The sequence below is a fragment of the Oncorhynchus keta genome, chromosome 19, assembly GCF_023373465.1.
Source record: "Oncorhynchus keta strain PuntledgeMale-10-30-2019 chromosome 19, Oket_V2, whole genome shotgun sequence".
Classification (NCBI taxonomy): domain Eukaryota; kingdom Metazoa; phylum Chordata; class Actinopteri; order Salmoniformes; family Salmonidae; genus Oncorhynchus; species Oncorhynchus keta.
Window position 1 is genome coordinate 22,172,911 of NC_068439.1, and position 20,912 is coordinate 22,193,822.

General features: G+C 44.0%; 1 protein-coding gene and 1 long non-coding RNA gene across 2 annotated transcripts in view; both read left to right on the forward strand.

Annotated features, from left to right (window-relative positions):
- The window catches only part of trpn1 (transient receptor potential cation channel, subfamily N, member 1), a 75,751-nt gene that overhangs the window by 24,387 nt on the left and 30,452 nt on the right, over nucleotides 1-20,912 (forward strand). The window contains exons 20-23 of the mRNA XM_052470039.1: nucleotides 4,549-4,650; nucleotides 5,158-5,256; nucleotides 5,369-5,518; nucleotides 5,785-5,892. Of these exons, the coding sequence (XP_052325999.1) occupies nucleotides 4,549-4,650; nucleotides 5,158-5,256; nucleotides 5,369-5,518; nucleotides 5,785-5,892 (459 nt within the window). The remainder of the gene's footprint in view (nucleotides 1-4,548; nucleotides 4,651-5,157; nucleotides 5,257-5,368; nucleotides 5,519-5,784; nucleotides 5,893-20,912) is intronic.
- LOC127909311 (uncharacterized) lies at nucleotides 10,066-12,438 on the forward strand. Its single transcript, XR_008070754.1, has 3 exons — nucleotides 10,066-10,085; nucleotides 10,894-10,951; nucleotides 12,366-12,438. It is a non-coding gene; the product is annotated as an uncharacterized LOC127909311 (long non-coding RNA).

Genomic DNA, 20,912 nt, shown 5'->3' on the forward strand with positions numbered 1-20,912 from the left:
CCAATAGTAGGAGGGGGAAAAACGTTTCAGACAAAACAACCTACATACACTAACAACATCAAACAAATCTATAAACATACAGTACAACAAAAACATTTTATGTAAAAACCACGAAAGTTTTGACTAAAAACAGCTCCCCCTAAAACAATTACACTCTTCTATGATATATATATCGATCAAGTATTTGAACTCCACCAACGAAACTAGATCATCAAATTCTAAAATGTTCAGGAGAGAATTCCAGGACCACAGAGCTAAGTAACTAAAACTATTTCTACCATGACCTGTTCTAGTTTTTGGTACTGTTAGAAGCAAATGAGAATGGGACCGTAATTGATATTTATTGACCGACCTGACTAAAAAAGAACAGAGATAAAATGTCATTTTACCCAATATGGCTTTATAAATCAGTGTATACCAGTGTTTAAGCCTACGCAAGGTCCATGACAACCAGCCAACAGCACTGTAGAGATCACAATGATGTGTTAGACGTTTCTGATTTGTAATGAACCTGAGGGCTGCATGATACACTGAATCAAGTGTTCTCAGGGTCGTGGCTGAGGCCTGCATGTATATAACATCACTAAAATCTAAAACTGCCAGTAATGTATATCGTACCAGCACCTTCCTGGCCTCAAAGAAAAACAAGCCTTATGCCGGTATTAAAAACCTATTTTCAGCTTGAGCTTCCTTATAAAGTTCTTTACATGCAAAGTGAAGCTCAGCTTATCATTAACCCACATACCCAAATATTTGTGCACTTTAACTTGCTCTATAGTATGTCCAGCCAATGTAGCAATGACATGGTTAGTAACATGCCTGGCATTTGAAAATATCATGCATTTTGTTTTACCTGAATTTAGAACCAGCTTTAAATCATACAGATTCTGTTGTATGATGTTAAATGCTCTTTGGGCATTTTCAAAAGCTAAAGATAAACTACTACCACTTGAATAAAGAACAGTATCTTCTGCATAAAAATGAACATCCGCTGTTTCAATAAGATCCCCAATGTTGTTGATATACAAAATGAACAACATTGGGCCCAAAATAGAACCTTGCGGAACACCTGAGCACACCTCTATGGACTCAGATTTACAACCATCTGCCATTACACATTGTGTACGATTTGATAGGTAATTTATAAACCAATCTAGAGCATGACCAGTAATTCCACAACATGTTGTTGTCTGAAATGGAACATAGTACTGTAACAGTGTATGAATTATAATATGAATGGCCTGGCTGGCCATAGAAAGGAAAGTGACAGAGAAAATATTCCCTTATTACTCCCTGTAACAGCAGCACATTGATCTGGTACTGGTACTCCCTGTAACAGCAGCACATTGATCTGGTACTCCCTGTAACAGCAGCACATTGATCTGGTACTCCCTGTAACAGCAGCACATTGATCTGGTACTCCCTGTAATAGCAGTACATTGATCTGGTACTCCCTGTAATAGCAGCACATTGATCTGGTACTGGTACTCCCTGTAATAGCAGCACATTGATCTGGTACTGGTACTCCCTGTAACAGCAGCACATTGATCTGGTACTCCCTGTAACAGCAGCACATTGATCTGGTACTCCCTGTAATAGCAGTACATTGATCTGGTACTCCCTGTAATAGCAGCACATTGATCTGGTACTGGTACTCCCTGTAATAGCAGCACATTGATCTGGTACTCCCTGTAATAGCAGTACATTGATCTGGTACTCCCTGTAATAGCAGCACATTGATCTGGTACTCCCTGTAATAGCAGCACATTTATCTGGTACTCCTTGTAATAGCAGCACATTGATCTGGTACTCCCTGTAATAGCAGTACATTGATCTGGTACTCCCTGTAATAGCAGCACATTGATCTGGTACTCCCTGTAATAGCAGTACATTGATCTGGTACTCCCTGTAATAGCAGCACATTGATCTGGTACTCCCTGTAATAGCAGCACATTGATCTGGTACTCCCTGTAATAGCAGTACATTGATCTGGTACTCCCTGTAATAGCAGCACATTGATCTGGTACTCCCTGTAATAGCAGCACATTTATCTGGTACTCCCTGTAATAGCAGTACATTGATCTGGTACTCCTTGTAATAGCAGCACATTGATCTGGTACTCCCTGTAATAGCAGTACATTGATCTGGTACTCCTTGTAATAGCAGCACATTGATCTGGTACTCCCTGTAATAGCAGTACATTGATCTGGTACTCCCTGTAATAGCAGCACATTGATCTGGTACTGGTACTCCCTGTAATAGCAGTACATTGATCTGGTACTGGTACTCCCTGTAATAGCAGTACATTGATCTGGTACTCCCTGTAATAGCAGCACATTGATCTGGTACTCCCTGTAATAGCAGCACATTGATCTGGTACTCCCTGTAATAGCAGCACATTGATCTGGTACTCCCTGTAATAGCAGCACATTGATCTGGTACTGGTACTCCCTGTAATAGCAGCACATTGATCTGGTACTCCCTGTAATAGCAGTACATTGATCTGGTACTCCCTGTAATAGCAGCACATTGATCTGGTACTCCCTGTAATAGCAGCACATTTATCTGGTACTCCCTGTAATAGCAGTACATTGATCTGGTACTCCTTGTAATAGCAGCACATTGATCTGGTACTCCCTGTAATAGCAGTACATTGATCTGGTACTCCTTGTAATAGCAGCACATTGATCTGGTACTCCCTGTAATAGCAGTACATTGATCTGGTACTCCCTGTAATAGCAGCACATTGATCTGGTACTCCCTGTAATAGCAGTACATTGATCTGGTACTCCCTGTAATAGCAGCACATTGATCTGGTACTCCCTGTAATAGCAGCACATTGATCTGGTACTCCCTGTAATAGCAGTACATTGATCTGGTACTCCCTGTAATAGCAGCACATTGATCTGGTACTCCCTGTAATAGCAGCACATTTATCTGGTACTCCCTGTAATAGCAGTACATTGATCTGGTACTCCTTGTAATAGCAGCACATTGATCTGGTACTCCCTGTAATAGCAGTACATTGATCTGGTACTCCTTGTAATAGCAGCACATTGATCTGGTACTCCCTGTAATAGCAGTACATTGATCTGGTACTCCCTGTAATAGCAGCACATTGATCTGGTACTGGTACTCCCTGTAATAGCAGTACATTGATCTGGTACTGGTACTCCCTGTAATAGCAGTACATTGATCTGGTACTCCCTGTAATAGCAGCACATTGATCTGGTACTCCCTGTAATAGCAGTACATTGATCTGGTAATCCCTGTAATACCAGTACATTGATCTGGTACTCCCTGTAATAGCAGCACATTGATCTGGTACTCCCTGTAATAGCAGTACATTGATCTGGTACTCCCTGTAATAGCAGCACATTGATCTGGTACTCCCTGTAATAGCAGCACATTGATCTGGTAATCCCTGTAATAGCAGTACATTGATCTGGTACTCCCTGTAATAGCAGTACATTGATCTGGTACTCCCTGTAATAGCAGCACATTGATCTGGTACTGGTAGTCCCTGTAATAGCAGTGCATTGATCTGGTACTCCCTGTAATAGCAGCACATTGATCTGGTAATCCCTGTAATAGCAGCACATTGATCTGGTACTCCCTGTACCAGCAGCACATTGATCTGGTACTCCCTGTAATAGCAGCACATTGATCTGGTACTCCCTGTAATAGCAGCACATTGATCTGGTACTCCCTATAATAGCAGCACATTGATCTGGTACTCCCTGTAATAGCAGCACATTGATCTGGTACTGGTACTCCCTGTAATAGCAGCACATTGATCTGGTACTCCCTGTAATAGCAGTACATTGATCTGGTACTCCCTGTAATAGCAGCACATTGATCTGGTACTCCCTGTAATAGCAGCACATTTATCTGGTACTCCCTGTAATAGCAGTACATTGATCTGGTACTCCTTGTAATAGCAGCACATTGATCTGGTACTCCCTGTAATAGCAGTACATTGATCTGGTACTCCTTGTAATAGCAGCACATTGATCTGGTACTCCCTGTAATAGCAGTACATTGATCTGGTACTCCCTGTAATAGCAGCACATTGATCTGGTACTCCCTGTAATAGCAGCACATTGATCTGGTACTGGTACTCCCTGTAATAGCAGCACATTGATCTGGTACTCCCTGTAATAGCAGTACATTGATCTGGTACTCCCTGTAATAGCAGCACATTGATCTGGTACTGGTACTCCCTGTAATAGCAGCACATTGATCTGGTACTCCCTGTAATAGCAGTACATTGATCTGGTACTGGTACTCCCTGTTTATAGCTCTATTCTTGTGTATTCTATTCCTCTTGTGTTACTATGTATATTTTTGTATTTTTTAAACTCTGCAATGTTGGGAAGGGCTTGTAAGTAAGAATTTCACCTTAAAGTCTACACCTGTTGTATTCGACGCATGTGACAATTATAATTTGATTTGATATGATTATCAAATGGATAAAGGGTGATTGATAAGCTTAGTCACCAGCTTGACTTTTTTTAATCCCTTCTGTCCACTTTCCTTCATCCCCAGACCAATGGCTCCTGTCCTCTGCACCTGGCGTCTGCTGGGGGACACACAGAGGTGGTGAAGGTCCTCCTGGAGGCTGGGGCGTCTGTAGCTGAAGAGGACGCAGTGAGTGATGGAGAGAACACAACCTCACCTGGGGGGGACTGACCAAAGACTGACTGCAGACTGACCAGAAATTATGCACTGTTACTGACTGTAGCTACATTTATTCAATTCAGTTTTAGGGTGTCATGCAAAACCCAGTCTACAGTAAAGAATAGCTCAACAGAGATTGATTCATTCAAAAGCAGCTCAGATCGATTCATTCAAAAGTAGCTCAGATCAATTCATTCAAAAGTAGCTCAGATCAATTCATTCAAAAGTAGCTCAGATCGATTCATTCAAAAGTAGCTCAGATTGATTCATTCAAAAGTAGCTCAGATCAATTCATTCAAAAGTAGCTCAGATCAATTCATTCAAAAGTAGCTCAGATCGATTCATTCAAAAGTAGCTCAGATCGATTCATTCAAAAGTAGCTCAGATCGATTCATTCAAAAGTAGCTCAGATCGATTCATTCAAAAGTAACTCAGATCAATTCATTCAAAAGCTTATTAACTTTCTCATCTTCCCAGGAAGGGATGACAGCCATTCACTTGGCAGCCAAGAACGGTCACACACACATCATGGACGTGCTAAAGGGAAGCATCTCCTTTAAGATCACCAGCTCCAAGGTATCTGTCCCGACTCTTAAAACTAGAAAATGTTAACCAACTAACTATGTTAACTAGTTTTAAGTTAACTACTGTTTAGGTATGTTGATTTGATGTGTAACTATGATCCCAGACAGGATTGACTGCGTTGCATGTAGCAGCCCGTTTTGGTCAGGTGGACTTTGTCTCAGAGATCCTTACCAAGGTGCCAGCCACCATGCGCAGTGACATCCCAAACAGCAACAGTAGGGAGGGGATACCAGTGCAGCAGCCCCCTTCAGAGGTAGGTAACATTATAGTACCCCACAACTCACTTATGACCAGAAAATCAACAGTCCTCCCCCATGAATAAAAGAGTCCTTCATAAAAAGTCCTTCACTCTGTGTGTGTGTGTGTGTGTGTGTGTGTGTGTGTGTGTGTGTGTGTGTGTGTGTGTGTGTGTGTGTGTGTGTGTGTGTGTGTGTGTGTGTGTGTGTGTGTGTGTGTGTGTGTGTGTGTGTGTGTGTGTGTGTGTGTGTGTGTGTGTGTGTGTGTGTGTGTGTGTTCCAGTCAGGATACACTCCCCTGCACCTGGCTGCCCAGTCTGGCCATGAGAATGTGGTGAGATTGCTGCTCAATTCCCCTGGTGTACAGGCAGACAAAGTGACAGACATACAGGTAAGCTCTTTTCGATTTCGATCAATTTCCAGTGTTTGATGGGTGCACTAATCCACTAACCTTTTACTGCAGTGGGCTAAATCAGGGTCACACAGAGTGTTTCTTGGTAGTCTTAAATCTACTTTGAAACAAAAGTTTACACCTCACACACATGGTTATAGGCTTAAAAAGTATATATAGATATAGAGCTGAAATATACACAACTTTTAGTTTGCATCCCAATATTACACTTTATGTAAATCACAGAAAACTCAAATGTAGGATTTTCTGGAGAGAAAAAAAGATAAGAAAAGTATTTTAATTAAATTATGAAAAATATTAATAACATTCCTCCCATGAGGCCACTAGAGGGCAATTTGGTCATTTGACTGCAAGACTGGACATCTCGCTGGATTGATTGCTTTCCTTTTACTCTTCATACTTTGCCTGTCGTTTTTCCCGGTTACATTATGACCGCAGAAATGTTTGTAATGTTTGTAATGACTTGTCAAAAACACTAATGGCTGAAATGGGCTCAATGGAATACATTGTCTTTCTGTTGCATCTATAAAAACACTCCATATGGGATTTAATGCATAATCTCAGCACTTACATCACAAGAAAGAGAAGAATTGTGGAATTCATTTTTTGTGGAATTGAAAAAAGTAATAATTTCATACAGTTGAAATGTTTACAAATTAGATGCACTAAAATGAAAGTAACTTCCAAAAATGAACACTTGGATTATAGTGATATTATGTCTGATCTCACAAACAATGTAAAGTATGTATGTAATCTAGAGCCAAGCCTGTTGATTTTTAATCTGGGGGTATCCTATTGACACACTTGTTGCAACAGAACGTGACAACAACAGTAATGAATTAATGAGGCAGTCTAGACAGCGCAGGTGAGTACAGGTAGACCTAGACAGAGCAGGTGAGTACAGGTAGACCTAGACAGAGCAGGTGAGTACAGGTAGACCTAGACAGAGCAGGTGAGTACAGGTAGACCTAGACAGAGCAGGTGAGTACAGGTAGACCTAGACAGAGCAGGTGAGTACAGGTAGACCTAGACAGAGCAGGTGAGTACAGGTAAACCTAGACAGAGCAGGTGAGTATAGGTAGACCTACACAGAGCAGGTGAGTACAGGTAGACCTAGACAGAGCAGGTGAGTACAGGTAGACCTAGACAGAGCAGGTGAGTACAGGTAGACCTACACAGAGCAGGTGAGTACAGGTAGACCTAGACAGAGCAGGTGAGTACAGGTAGAGTACCTACCTACAGAGCAGGTGAGTACAGGTAGACCTACACAGAGCAGGTGAGTACAGGTAGACCTAGACAGAGCAGGTGAGTACAGGTAGACCTAGACAGAGCAGGTGAGTACAGGTAGACCTAGACAGAGCATGTGAGTACAGGTAGACCTAGACAGAGCAGGTGAGTACAGGTAGACCTAGACAGAGCAGGTGAGTACAGGTAGACCTACACAGAGCAGGTGAGTACAGGTAGACCTAGACAGAGCAGGTGAGTACAGGTAGACCTAGGCAGAGCAGGTGAGTACAGGTAGACCTAGACAGAGCAGGTGAGTACAGGTAAACCTAGACAGAGCAGGTGAGTACAGGTAGACCTAGACAGAGCAGGTGAGTACAGGTAGACCTAGACAGAGCAGGTGAGTACAGGTAGACCTAGACAGAGCAGGTGAGTACAGGTAGACCTAGACAGAGCAGGTGAGTACAGGTAGACCTAGACAGAGCAGGTGAGTACAGGTAGACCTAGACAGAGCAGGTGAGTACAGGTAGACCTAGACAGAGCAGGTGAGTACAGGTAGACCTAGACAGAGCAGGTGAGTACAGGTAGACCTACACAGAGCAGGTGAGTACAGGTAGACCTAGACAGAGCAGGTGAGTACAGGTAGACCTACACAGAGCAGGTGAGTACAGGTAGACCTACACAGAGCAGGTGAGTACAGGTAGACCTAGACAGAGCAGGTGAGTACAGGTAGACCTAGACAGAGCAGGTGAGTACAGGTAGACCTAGACAGAGCAGGTGAGTACAGGTAGACCTAGACAGAGCAGGTGAGTACAGGTAGACCTAGACAGAGCAGGTGAGTACAGGTAGACCTAGACAGAGCAGGTGAGTACAGGTAGACCTAGACAGAGCAGGTGAGTACAGGTAGACCTAGACAGAGCAGGTGAGTACAGGTAGACCTACACAGAGCAGGTGAGTACAGGTAGACCTAGACAGAGCAGGTGAGTACAGGTAGACCTAGACAGAGCAGGTGAGTACAGGTAGACCTAGACAGAGCAGGTGAGTACAGGTAGACCTACACAGAGCAGGTGAGTACAGGTAGACCTGAGACAGAGCAGGTGAGTACAGGTAGACCTACACAGAGCAGGTGAGTACAGGTAGACCTAGACAGAGCAGGTGACCAACAGTACAGGTAGACCTAGACAGAGCAGGTGAGTACAGGTAGACCTACACAGAGCAGGTGAGTACAGGTAGACCTAGACAGAGCAGGTGAGTACAGGTAGACCTAGACAGAGCAGGTGAGTACAGGTAGACCTACACAGAGCAGGTGAGTACAGGTAGACCTAGACAGAGCAGGTGAGTACAGGTAGACCAAGACAGAGGAGGTGAGTACAGGTAGACCTAGACAGAGTGAGTACAGGTAGACCAAGACAGAGAAGGTGAGTATAGGTAGACCTAGACAGAGTGAGTACAGGTAGACCAAGACAGAGAAGGTGAGTACAGGTAGACCTAGACAGAACAGGTGAGTACAGGTAGACCAAGACAGAGAAGGTGAGTACAGGTAGACCAAGACAGAGAAGGCGAGTACAGGTAGACCTAGACAGAGAAGGTGAGTACAGGTAGACCTAGACAGAGCAGGTGAGTACAGGTAGACCTACACAGAGAAGGTGAGTACAGGTAGACCTAGACAGAGAAGGTGAGTACAGGTAGACCTAGACAGAGAAGGTGAGTACAGGTAGACCTAGACAGAGAAGGTGAGTACAGGTAGACCTAGACAGAGCAGGTGAGTACAGGTAGACCTAGACAGAGCAGGTGAGTACAGGTAGACCAAGACAGAGAAGGTGAGTACAGGTAGACCTAGACAGAGAAGGTGAGTACAGGTAGACCAAGACAGAGAAGGTGAGTACAGGTAGACCAAGACAGAGAAGGTGAGTACAGGTAGACCAAGACAGAGAAGGTGAGTACAGGTAGACCAAGACAGAGAAGGTGAGTACAGGTAGACCTAGACAGAGAAGGTGAGTACAGGTAGACCTAGACAGAGAAGGTGAGTACAGGTAGACCTAGACAGAACAGGTGAGTACAGGTAGACCTAGACAGAGCAGGTGAGTACAGGTAGACCTAGACAGAGCAGGTGAGTACAGGTAGACCTAGACAGAGCAGGTGAGTACAGGTAGACCTAGACAGAGAAGGTGAGTACAGGTAGACCAAGACAGAGAAGGTGAGTACAGGTAGACCTAGACAGAGCAGGTGAGTACAGGTAGACCTAGACAGAGCAGGTGAGTACAGGTAGACCTAGACAGAGCAGGTGAGTACAGGTAGACCTAGACAGAGCAGGTGAGTACAGGTAGACCTAGACAGAGCAGGTGAGTACAGGTAGACCTAGACAGAGCAGGTGAGTACAGAGTACAGGTAAACCTAGACAGAACAGGTGAGTACAGGTAGACCTAGACAGAGCAGGTGAGTACAGGTAGACCTAGACAGAGCAGGTGAGTACAGGTAGACCTAGACAGAGAAGGTGAGTACAGGTAGACCAAGACAGAGCAGGTGAGTACAGGTAGACCTAGACAGAGCAGGTGAGTACAGGTAGACCAAGACAGAGAAGGCGAGTACAGGTAGACCAAGACAGAACAGGTGAGTACAGGTAGACCTAGACAGAGCAGGTGAGTACAGGTAGACCTAGACAGAGCAGGTGAGTACAGGTAGACCAAGACAGAGAAGGTGAGTACAGGTAGACCTAGACAGAGCAGGTGAGTACAGGTAGACCAAGACAGAGAAGGCGAGTACAGGTAGACCAAGACAGAGAAGGTAGACCAAGACAGAGAAGGTGAGTACAGGTAGACCAAGACAGAGCAGGTGAGTACAGGTAGACCTAGACAGAGCAGGTGAGTACAGGTAGACCTAGACAGAGCAGGTGAGTACAGGTAGACCAAGACAGAGAAGGTGAGTACAGGTAGACCTAGACAGAACAGGTGAGTACAGGTAGACCTAGACAGAGCAGGTGAGTACAGGTAGACCAAGACAGAGCAGGTGAGTACAGGTAGACCTAGACAGAGCAGGTGAGTACAGGTAGACCTAGACAGAGTGAGTACAGGTAGACCTAGACAGAACAGGTGAGTACAGGTAGACCAAGACAGAACAGGTGAGTACAGGTAGACCTAGACAGAGCAGGTGAGTACAGGTAGACCTAGACAGAGCAGGTGAGTACAGGTAGACCTAGACAGAACAGGTGAGTACAGGTAGACCAAGACAGAACAGGTGAGTACAGGTAGACCAAGACAGAGCAGGTGAGTACAGGTAGACCTAGACAGAGCAGGTGAGTACAGGTAGACCTAGACAGAGCAGGTGAGTACAGGTAGACCAAGACAGAGAAGGTGAGTACAGGTAGACCAAGACAGAACAGGTGAGTACAGGTAGACCTAGACAGAGCAGGTGAGTACAGGTAGACCAAGACAGAACAGGTGAGTACAGGTAGACCAAGACAGAGCAGGTGAGTACAGGTAGACCTAGACAGAGCAGGTGAGTACAGGTAGACCTAGACAGAGCAGGTGAGTACAGGTAGACCTAGACAGAGCAGGTGAGTACAGGTAGACCTAGACAGAGCAGGTGAGTACAGGTAGACCTAGACAGAACAGGTGAGTACAGGTAGACCAAGACAGAGCAGGTGAGTACAGGTAGACCTAGACAGAGCAGGTGAGTACAGGTAGACCTAGACAGAACAGGTGAGTACAGGTAGACCTAGACAGAACAGGTGAGTACAGGTAGACCTAGACAGAGCAGGTGAGTACAGGTAGACCAAGACAGAGAAGGTGAGTACAGGTAGACCAAGACAGAGCAGGTGAGTACAGGTAGACCTAGACAGAGCAGGTGAGTACAGGTAGACCTAGACAGAGCAGGTGAGTACAGGTAGACCTAGACAGAACAGGTGAGTACAGGTAGACCTAGACAGAGCAGGTGAGTACAGGTAGACCTAGACAGAGCAGGTGAGTACAGGTAGACCTAGACAGAGCAGGTGAGTACAGGTAGACCTAGACAGAGCAGGTGAGTACAGGTAGACCTAGACAGAGCAGGTGAGTACAGGTAGACCAAGACAGAGAAGGTGAGTACAGGTAGACCTAGACAGAGCAGGTGAGTACAGGTAGACCAAGACAGAGAAGGCGAGTACAGGTAGACCTAGACAGAGAAGGTGAGTACAGGTAGACCAAGACAGAACAGGTGAGTACAGGTAGACCTAGACAGAGCAGGTGAGTACAGGTAGACCTAGACAGAGCAGGTGAGTACAGGTAGACCTAGACAGAGCAGGTGAGTACAGGTAGACCAAGACAGAACAGGTGAGTACAGGTAGACCTAGACAGAGCAGGTGAGTACAGGTAGACCTAGACAGAGCAGGTGAGTACAGGTAGACCTAGACAGAGCAGGTGAGTACAGGTAGACCTAGACAGAGCAGGTGAGTACAGGTAGACCAAGACAGAGAAGGTGAGTACAGGTAGACCAAGACAGAGAAGGTGAGTACAGGTAGACCTAGACAGAGCAGGTGAGTACAGGTAGACCTAGACAGAGAAGGTGAGTACAGGTAGACCTAGACAGAGCAGGTGAGTACAGGTAGACCTAGACAGAGCAGGTGAGTACAGGTAGACCTAGACAGAGCAGGTGAGTACAGGTAGACCTAGACAGAGTGAGTACAGGTAGACCTAGACAGAGAAGGTGAGTACAGGTAGACCTAGACAGATTGAGTACAGGTAGACCTAGACAGAGCAGGTGAGTACAGCCTAGACCAAGACAGAGAAGGTGAGTACAGGTAAACCTAGACAGAGCAGGTGAGTACAGGTAGACCTAGACAGAGCAGGTGAGTACAGGTAGACCTAGACAGAACAGGTGAGTACAGGTAGACCTAGACAGAGCAGGTGAGTACAGGTAGACCTAGACAGAGCAGGTGAGTACAGGTAGACCTAGACAGAGCAGGTGAGTACAGGTAGACCTAGACAGAACAGGTGAGTACAGGTAGACCTAGACAGAGCAGGTGAGTACAGGTAGACCTAGACAGAACAGGTGAGTACAGGTAGACCTAGACAGAGCAGGTGAGTACAGGTAGACCTAGACAGAGCAGGTGAGTACAGGTAGACCTAGACAGAGCAGGTGAGTACAGGTAGACCAAGACAGAGAAGGTGAGTACAGGTAGACCAAGACAGAGAAGGTGAGTACGGGTAGACCTAGACAGAGCAGGTGAGTACAGGTAGACCTAGACAGAGAAGGTGAGTACAGGTAGACCAAGACAGAGCAGGTGAGTACAGGTAGACCTAGACAGAGCAGGTGAGTACAGGTAGACCTAGACAGAGCAGGTGAGTACAGGTAGACCTAGACAGAGTGAGTACAGGTAGACCTAGACAGAGAAGGTGAGTACAGGTAGACCTAGACAGATTGAGTACAGGTAGACCTAGACAGAGCAGGTGAGTACAGGTAGACCTAGACAGAGCAGGTGAGTACAGGTAAACCTAGACAGAGCAGGTGAGTACAGGTAGACCTAGACAGAGCAGGTGAGTACAGGTAGACCTAGACAGATCAGGTGAGTACAGGTAGACCTAGACAGAGCAGGTGAGTACAGGTAGACCTAGACAGAGCAGGTGAGTACAGGTAAACCTAGACAGAGCAGGTGAGTACAGGTAAACCTAGACAGAGCAGGTGAGTACAGGTAGACCTAGACAGAGCAGGTGAGTACAGGTAGACCTAGACAGAGCAGGTGAGTACAGGTAGACCGAGACAGAGCAGGTGAGTACAGGTAGACCTAGACAGAGACGTTTTTTAAAACCTTTTAACAATTGTGATGGCTTCCTGACTGGCGCAGTGGTCTAAGGCACTGCATCACAGTGCTAGCTGTGCCACTAGAGATTCTGGGTTCGAGTCCAGCTTCTGTCACAGCTGACTGTGACCGGGAGACACTATTGTAAAGTGGCTGTTCCACTGGATGTCATAAGGTGAATGCACCAATTTGTAAGTCGCTCTGGATAAGAGCGTCTGCTAAATGACTTAAATGTAATGTAAATGAGACCCATGGGGCGGAGCATAATTGGCCTAGTGTCGTCCGGGTTGTGGAAGTGCTTGGCTGGCAGGGATGTCCTTGTCCCATCACACACTAGTAACTCCTGTGGCAGGCCGGGCGCAGTGCACGCTGACATGGTTGCCAGGTGCACGGTGTTTCCTCTGACACATTGTTGCGGCTGGCTTCTGGGTTAAGTGGGCAGTGCGGCTTAGTTGGGTTGTGTCTCGGAGGATGCACAACTCTCGACCTTTGCCTCTCCTGAGTCCGTATGGGAGTTGCAGCAATGAGACAAGACTGTAACTAGCAATTGGGGAGAAAAGGGGTAAAAGTAACACAAAAAAATAAAAAAGAATAAATACAAATTGTGATGACCATTGCTAGTGCATTCGGAAAGTTTTCAGATCCCTTGCCTTTCTACATTTTGTTACGCCTTATTCTAAAATGGATTAAATAAATAAAAAACTCTTCACTCTACACACAATACCCCATAATGACATAGCAATTTTTAAATTTTTTATAACAGAAGTATCTTATTTACGTAACTATTCAGACCCTTTACTATGAGACTCAAAATTGCTTTCCATTGATCATCCTTGATATGTTTCTACAACTTGTTTGGAGTCCACCTGTGGTAAATTAAATTGATTGGACATGATTTGGAAAGACACACACCTGTCTATATAAGGTATCACAGTTGACAGTGCATGTCAGAGCAAAAACCAAGCCATGAGGTCGAAGGAATTGTCCGTAGAGCTCAGAGACAGGATTGTGACGAGGCATAGATCTGGAGAAGGGTACCAAAAAATGTCTGCAGCATTTAATGTCCCCAAGAACACAGTGGCCTTCATCATTCTTAAATGGAAGAAATTTTTAAAAAACAAGACTCTTCCCAGAGCTGGCCACCTGGCCAAACTGAGCAATCGGGGGAGAAAGGGCCGTGGTCAGGGAGGTGACGAATAACCCGATGGCCAAATCAGAGCGCGCAACAGGACACTGTATTGTCTACATTCGGTTTGTTGTTTACATTCAAACTTTTTCATTAAATCGATTTTAATCCGAACTAAAGTTTTGTTACTAAGGATTCCACAATGCGGTTAGCCTTTATGGCTGGGACTGCAAGTTTGTGTTCCTTTTTTTGTGTGTGGATTCCGCGAGTGCTAGCTGGCTGTACTACAGACACCTGTCGTCGTCATGGGAAAGACTCATTGTTATCTTTTCGTAAAACAACTTCGTAAAACTTAAATGTTAAATGTAAATGTAAAACAACTAGTTGCAGTATAGAGCCAATCTGGATACCAAGCAGATCCTGAGGGAAATCGACGAGTACCAACAGCTTTACGCTATGGAGGAACAACATACTCCTTTAACCCGACAAAATAAAGAAAAACAGATTCATCTACAGACACGGACGATTTACTTACCATTGAGGTAGTGTCTAGTTCGCTGGCTGGAATCCATGCAACAATGGAAACGTTGTGTGAGGAGGTAGCAGGGCTGGAATCCATGCAACGATGGAAAGGTTGTGTGAGGAGGTAGCAGGGCTGGAATCCATGCAACAATGGAAAGGTTGTGTGAGGAGGTAGAAGGGCTGGAATCCATGCAACGATGGAAAGGTTGTGTGAGGAGGTAGAAGGGCTGGAATCCATGCAACAATGGAAAGGTTGTGTGAGGAGGTAGCAGGGCTGGAATCCATGCAACAATGGAAAGGTTGTGTGAGGAGGTAGCAGGGCTGGAATCCATGCAACGATGGAAAGGTTGTGTGAGGAGGTAGAAGGGCTGGAATCCATGCAACGATGGAAAGGTTGTGTGAGGAGGTAGCAGGGCTGGAATCCATGCAACAATGGAAAGGTTGTGTGAGGAGGTAGAAGGGCTGGAATCCATGCAACAATGGAAAGGTTGTGTGAGGAGGTAGAAGGGCTGGAATCCATGCAACGATGGAAAGGTTGTGTGAGGAGGTAGAAGGGCTGGAATCCATGCAACAATGGAAAGGTTGTGTGAGGAGGTAGCAGGGCTGGAATCCATGCAACAATGGAAAGGTTGTGTGAGGAGGTAGAAGGGCTGGAATCCATGCAACAATGGAAAGGTTGTGTGAGTAGGTAGCAGGGCTGGAATCCATGCAACGATGGAAAGGTTGTGTGAGGAGGTAGAAGGGCTGGAATCCATGCAACAATGGAAAGGTTGTGTGAGGAGGTAGCAGGGCTGGAATCCATGCAACAATGGAAAGGTTGTGTGAGGAGGTAGCAGGGCTGGAATCCATGCAACAATGGAAAGGTTGTGTGAGGAGGTAGCAGGGCTGGAATCCATGCAACAATGGAAAGGTTGTGTGAGTAGGTAGCAGGGCTGGAATCCATGCAACAATGGAAAGGTTGTGTGAGTAGGTAGCAGGGCTGGAATCCATGCAACAATGGAAAGGTTGTGTGAGGAGGTAGCAGGGCTGGAATCCATGCAACAATGGAAAGGTTGTGTGAGGAGGTAGCAGGACTGGAATCCATGCAACAATGGAAAGGTTGTGTGAGGAGGTAGCAGGACTGGAATCCATGCAACAATGGAAAGGTTGTGTGAGGAGGTAGCAGGGCTGGAATCCATGCAACAATGGAAAGGTTGTGTGAGGAGGTAGCAGGACTGGAATCCATGCAACAATGGAAAGGTTGTGTGAGGAGGTAGCAGGGCTGGAATCCATGCAGCAATGGAAAGGTTGTGTGAGGAGGTAGCAGGGCTGGAATCCATGCAACAATGGAAAGGTTGTGTGAGGAGGTAGCAGGGCTGGAATCCATGCAGCAATGGAAAGGTTGTGTGAGGAGGTAGCAGGGCTGGAATCCATGCAACAATGGAAAGGTTGTGTGAGGAGGTAGCAGGACTGGAATCCATGCAACAATGGAAACGTTGTGTGAGGAGGTAGCAGGGCTGGAATCCATGCAGCAATGGAAACGTTGTGTGAGGAGGTAGCAGGGCTGGAATCTATGCCACAATGGAAACGTTGTGTGAGGAGGTAGCAGGGCTGGAATCCATGCAACAATGGAAACGTTGTGTGAGGAGGTAGCAGGGCTGGAATCTATGCCACAATGGAAACGTTGTGTGAGGAGGTAGCAGGGCTGGAATCCATGCAACAATGGAAACGTTGTGTGAGGAGGTAGCAGGGCTGGAATCCATGCAGCAATGGAAAGGGTGTGTGAGGAGGTAGCAGGGATGAGGGGGAGTTTGGAGTTCAGACAGAGTGAAAGTCTCAAGCTCCAAAGAGAAAACAGGACACTCACAGCCAAGGTAAAAATACACGATTCCAACATGGATTCTCTACTCGGGGAAACAGGGTGATGAAGGAGACGCTACTAGACATACAAAGTCATAGCATGCGTGAACATCTATTTTCTTCTGGTATTCCTGAGGACGCATACAATTATCCAGAGGGTGCCATCAGAGAATTCATGAAATCTATATGTTCCAAATCAGGATTATCCACACTTCTTCGAAAAAACATTTATACTTATACTTGAACTTACATGCAACAAATTATCTAATCATTATGGTAGGAGACTATAACACCGTGTTAAGTACCTCAATGGACCGTAAAGGTCATCACTCTACAAACTATCATCACCGTGCCCTTAAGGAAATCACAAATATTATGGACACATTAGAAATAGTGAATATTTGGAGACTACAAAACCCCGACCTAGTGAGATCTACATGGAGGAGACTTAATCCAGCTAGTCATCTTGACTACTTTCTTGTATCTTTCTCTCTTGCATCAAAGGTTAGATAGAGGTTATAGATTTTCCACGTGGACAGGGATATTGAAATGTAATCAAAGTTTACTGGGGGACAACTTATTTTTAACTAAGACAAAATCATTTATAACTGAATTTTTCCAGTATAATATTGGTTCAGGAAATCACCTTATTGTTTGGGATACCTTTAAATGTACATTCAGGGGTCATTCAATTCAATATTCATCAATAATAATAATAATAATTTTTAAAAAGCAGTTTCTGGCTAAAGAAACAAGTCTAACAAGGGAAATCCATGAACTAATAGTACAGGTAGATAGCAATAAAAATACTACAGAGATACAAAATAAGTTAGAGGAAAAACTAAGAACATATGGAGAAAAATGCACACAATTCTTCCTGAATCTCCAATACAGGAACGCTAACAATAAGAATTTGCAGAAACTCGTTACTGAAGACAGAGTCATCTATGATTCTCCGAATTATATTTTAAAAGAGGAAGCTAATTATTTTAGGCAGATGTTCTCTTTTCCGTCTCATCCTCTCCCACTGAATGAAGATTACGGTAAGGAATTCTTTACAAATAATATCAAAAAATGGAAAATTAACAAATGTACAGAAAGATCAGTGCGAAGGCCAAATTACAGAGGAAGAACCAACCTTTTGAGGCTATTAAATCCTTTCATTCTGGAAAACCCCCAGGGTTGATGGCATACTGGTAGAGGTATATCAAGTATTTTTTGATATACCTAAAGCTCCATTGTTAGATTGTTTTAACTACTCCTATAGAAATGGTAGTCTGTCACGTACTCAGCAGGAAGGTCTGATTTTTCTATTATTAAAGCAAGACCCAGATAGCAAATATAAAGACCCGGTCTATCTAAAAAAACTGGAGGCCCCTTACACTTCAATGTTGTCATGCAAAAATACTAGCAAAATGCATAGCACTCAGAATTAAAAGGGTTTTACCAGGTATTATTCATCCTGATCAGACAGTGTTTCTACATGGACGATACATTGGAGATAATATACGACAAATGCTAGAAATAATAGAACATCATGAAACATATAAGAAGCCAGGAATGGTATTTATAGCGGATTTTGAAAAGGCATTTATAAAGTAAGACTGGATTTTATTTATAAATGCCTGGTATTGTTCAATTTTGGTAATTCTCTTCTCTTAAAATGGGTGAAAATAATGTATAGCAACCCCAGGTGTAAAATAGTAAATAACGGCTACTTCTCAGAGAGTTTTGAATTGTCAAGAGGAGTTAAACAAGGGTGTCCGCTGTCACCATATCTATTCGTTATGGCCATCGAAATGCTAGCTATTAAAATCAGATCCAATAACAACATTAGAGGATTAGAAATCCAAGGCTTAATAACAAAGGTGTGCCGATGACTCAAGTTTTATGTTAAGTCTGCAAGCTAGATCCCTGCAATGTCTCATTAAAGATCTAGATAACTTTTCTGTACTCTCTGGACTAAAACCTAATTATGATAAGTGTACAATATTACGTATTGGATCCTTAAAAAATGAAACTTTTACATTACCTTGCAGCTTACCTATAAAATGGGATGATGGTGAAGTAGACATACTCGGTATTCATATCACAAGAGATATAAATAAGCTCTCCACAATGAATTTCAATAGAAAACATGTAAAAATAGACAAGATCCTGCAACCATGGAGCGGTAAATACTTGTCTATTTATGGAAAAATTGCCCTGATTAACTCCTTAGTCAGATCTCAGTTTATTCACTTACTTATGGCGCTGCCTACTCCTGATGATTCGTTTTTCAAATCATATGAGCAAAAAATATTTAGCTTTATCTCGGACGCTAAACCAGACAAAATAAAAATGAGCTTATCTATATAATGAATATGAATTGGGTGGGTTGAGATTATTAAATATAAAAGCACTAAACCTCTCTCTAAAAGCTTCACTCATTCAAAAGTTTTATTTGAACCCTAAATGATTCTCAAGTAGATTAATAAGAAAAGTTAATCCATTGTTTAAAATTGCATTTTTGCATTTGTGCAGATTGCCATGTCTCATTTTCGATTAATTGAAAATGATACTTTTTTCCAAGTATCTGTCTTTTTCAAACAAGCATTGCAGAGCTGGCTACAATTTCAATTCCATCCCCCTGGAAAGATAGAACAAATATTATGGCTGAACTCAAATGTACTGGTTGATAAAATACCTATATTTATGGGAAAGATGTTTGAAAAGGGTATTTTGTTCTTAAATTATATTTTAAATTGTAATGGTAGAGTTATGTTCTCCATGGAGTTATCAGAATTGTACGGGAAGGTCTGCTCAATCCAAGAGTTCAACCAATTGTTTACAGCATTTTCCCAAAAATGGAGGAGTCAGGTGGCAGCGGGAGGAGGTAGGGAACTGGTCTGTCTGCCCAATATAAAGGATCAAAACTGGGTAGGAATAAAAATAGCATAAATAGGAAAGTATACCAGTTTCATTTGAAGACCAGGATGTTGACAACTGTGCCATACAGGATTGCAATAGAGTTGGGAAGAGATTTTTGCAATCTGTAAATTCTATTCGATTAGATAGATTGAAATTGTACGTTAAACATCATAGCATAGTTGAAGGATATGTGTTGCGTAGAAACACGCAGTGGGTTGCCAGCAGAGATAGATGGGATGGGCTGAGGGAAACTGTGGGTTGGGATGTGGAATTGGAGACAAGTGGGAGTGGAGTTGCTGTGTGAGAGAGAGAATGATGGGATGGGCTGAGGGAAGCTGAGGGTTGGTATGTGGAATTGGAGACAAGTGGGAGTGGAGTTGCTGTGTGAGAGAGAATGATGGGATGGACTGAGGGAAGCTGAGGGTTGGTATGTGGAATTGGAGACAAGTGGGAGTGGAGTTGCTGTGTGAGAGAGAATGATGGGATGGACTGAGGGTTGGTATGTGGAATTGGAGACAAGTGGGAGTGGAGTTGCTGTGAGAGAGAGAATGATGGGATGGACTGAGGGAAGCTGAGGGTTGGTATGTGGAATTGGAGACAAGTGGGAGTGGAGTTGCTGTGAGAGAGAGAATGATGGGATGGACTGAGGGAAGCTGAGGGTTGGTATGTGGAATTGGAGACAAGTGGGAGTGGAGTTGCTGTGTGAGAGAGAATGATGGGATGGACTGAGGGTTGGTATGTGGAATTGGAGACAGATGGGAGTGGAGTTGCTGTGTGAGAGAGAGAATGATGGTCAACAGATAAAGGGGAAAAAAAGTCTAAATAAAACATAATAAAAGTACATTTGAATGACACTAAGTGGCAGCATTTTTACAACTAATGCCAGTTTGCCTGAGGCTGATGCCGTGCAGGTGTTTGTACACATGTATATACACACACTCTCATTCAAATAAACACATACAAGAACACACACATACATGTAATAGTGCCAGACATGCACACAAACATATAAAGTAGGCATTGCTGTTATGATTTCAGTTGTCCTTGATGTCCTTTGTTTTAAATGTTTTTTTTATTTTTTATTGTTTTGCATTGTTGTTTGCTGATTGCTTCTGTCTTTTCCTTTTTTCTCTTTCGTTCATTCTCTTGGTTGTTGGTGCACTGGGGGGTTCTTGAGGGTGGGGAATGGAATTAATTGTATTTTATTTGTATTTATTTTTATTCCGGGGTGGGGGCGCTGTGGTAGGGGTCGCGAATGGTTGAGGGACAGCTATTGGGGAATTGTGGGGGGGATCTTGGAGGGTTTGGGTTTCACCAGATTGTGATCATGAAAAAGGAAATTATGACATATATTTTATATCACTCTCATGCACACACACCCTCATACATAAGGATGGCACTGTTGCAGAAAGACGGATAGATGTTTGATAGTGTCTTGATGCTGTATTGTTTGTACATCATGTTCTAATACTTTAATGTTACCCCTTCCTTGTGTTTTATGTAACAAATAAAAGAGAAAAAATAATTTTTAAAAAACCCGATGGCCACTCTGACAAAGCTCCAGAGTTCCTCTGTGGAGATGGGAGAACCTCCCAGAAGGACAAC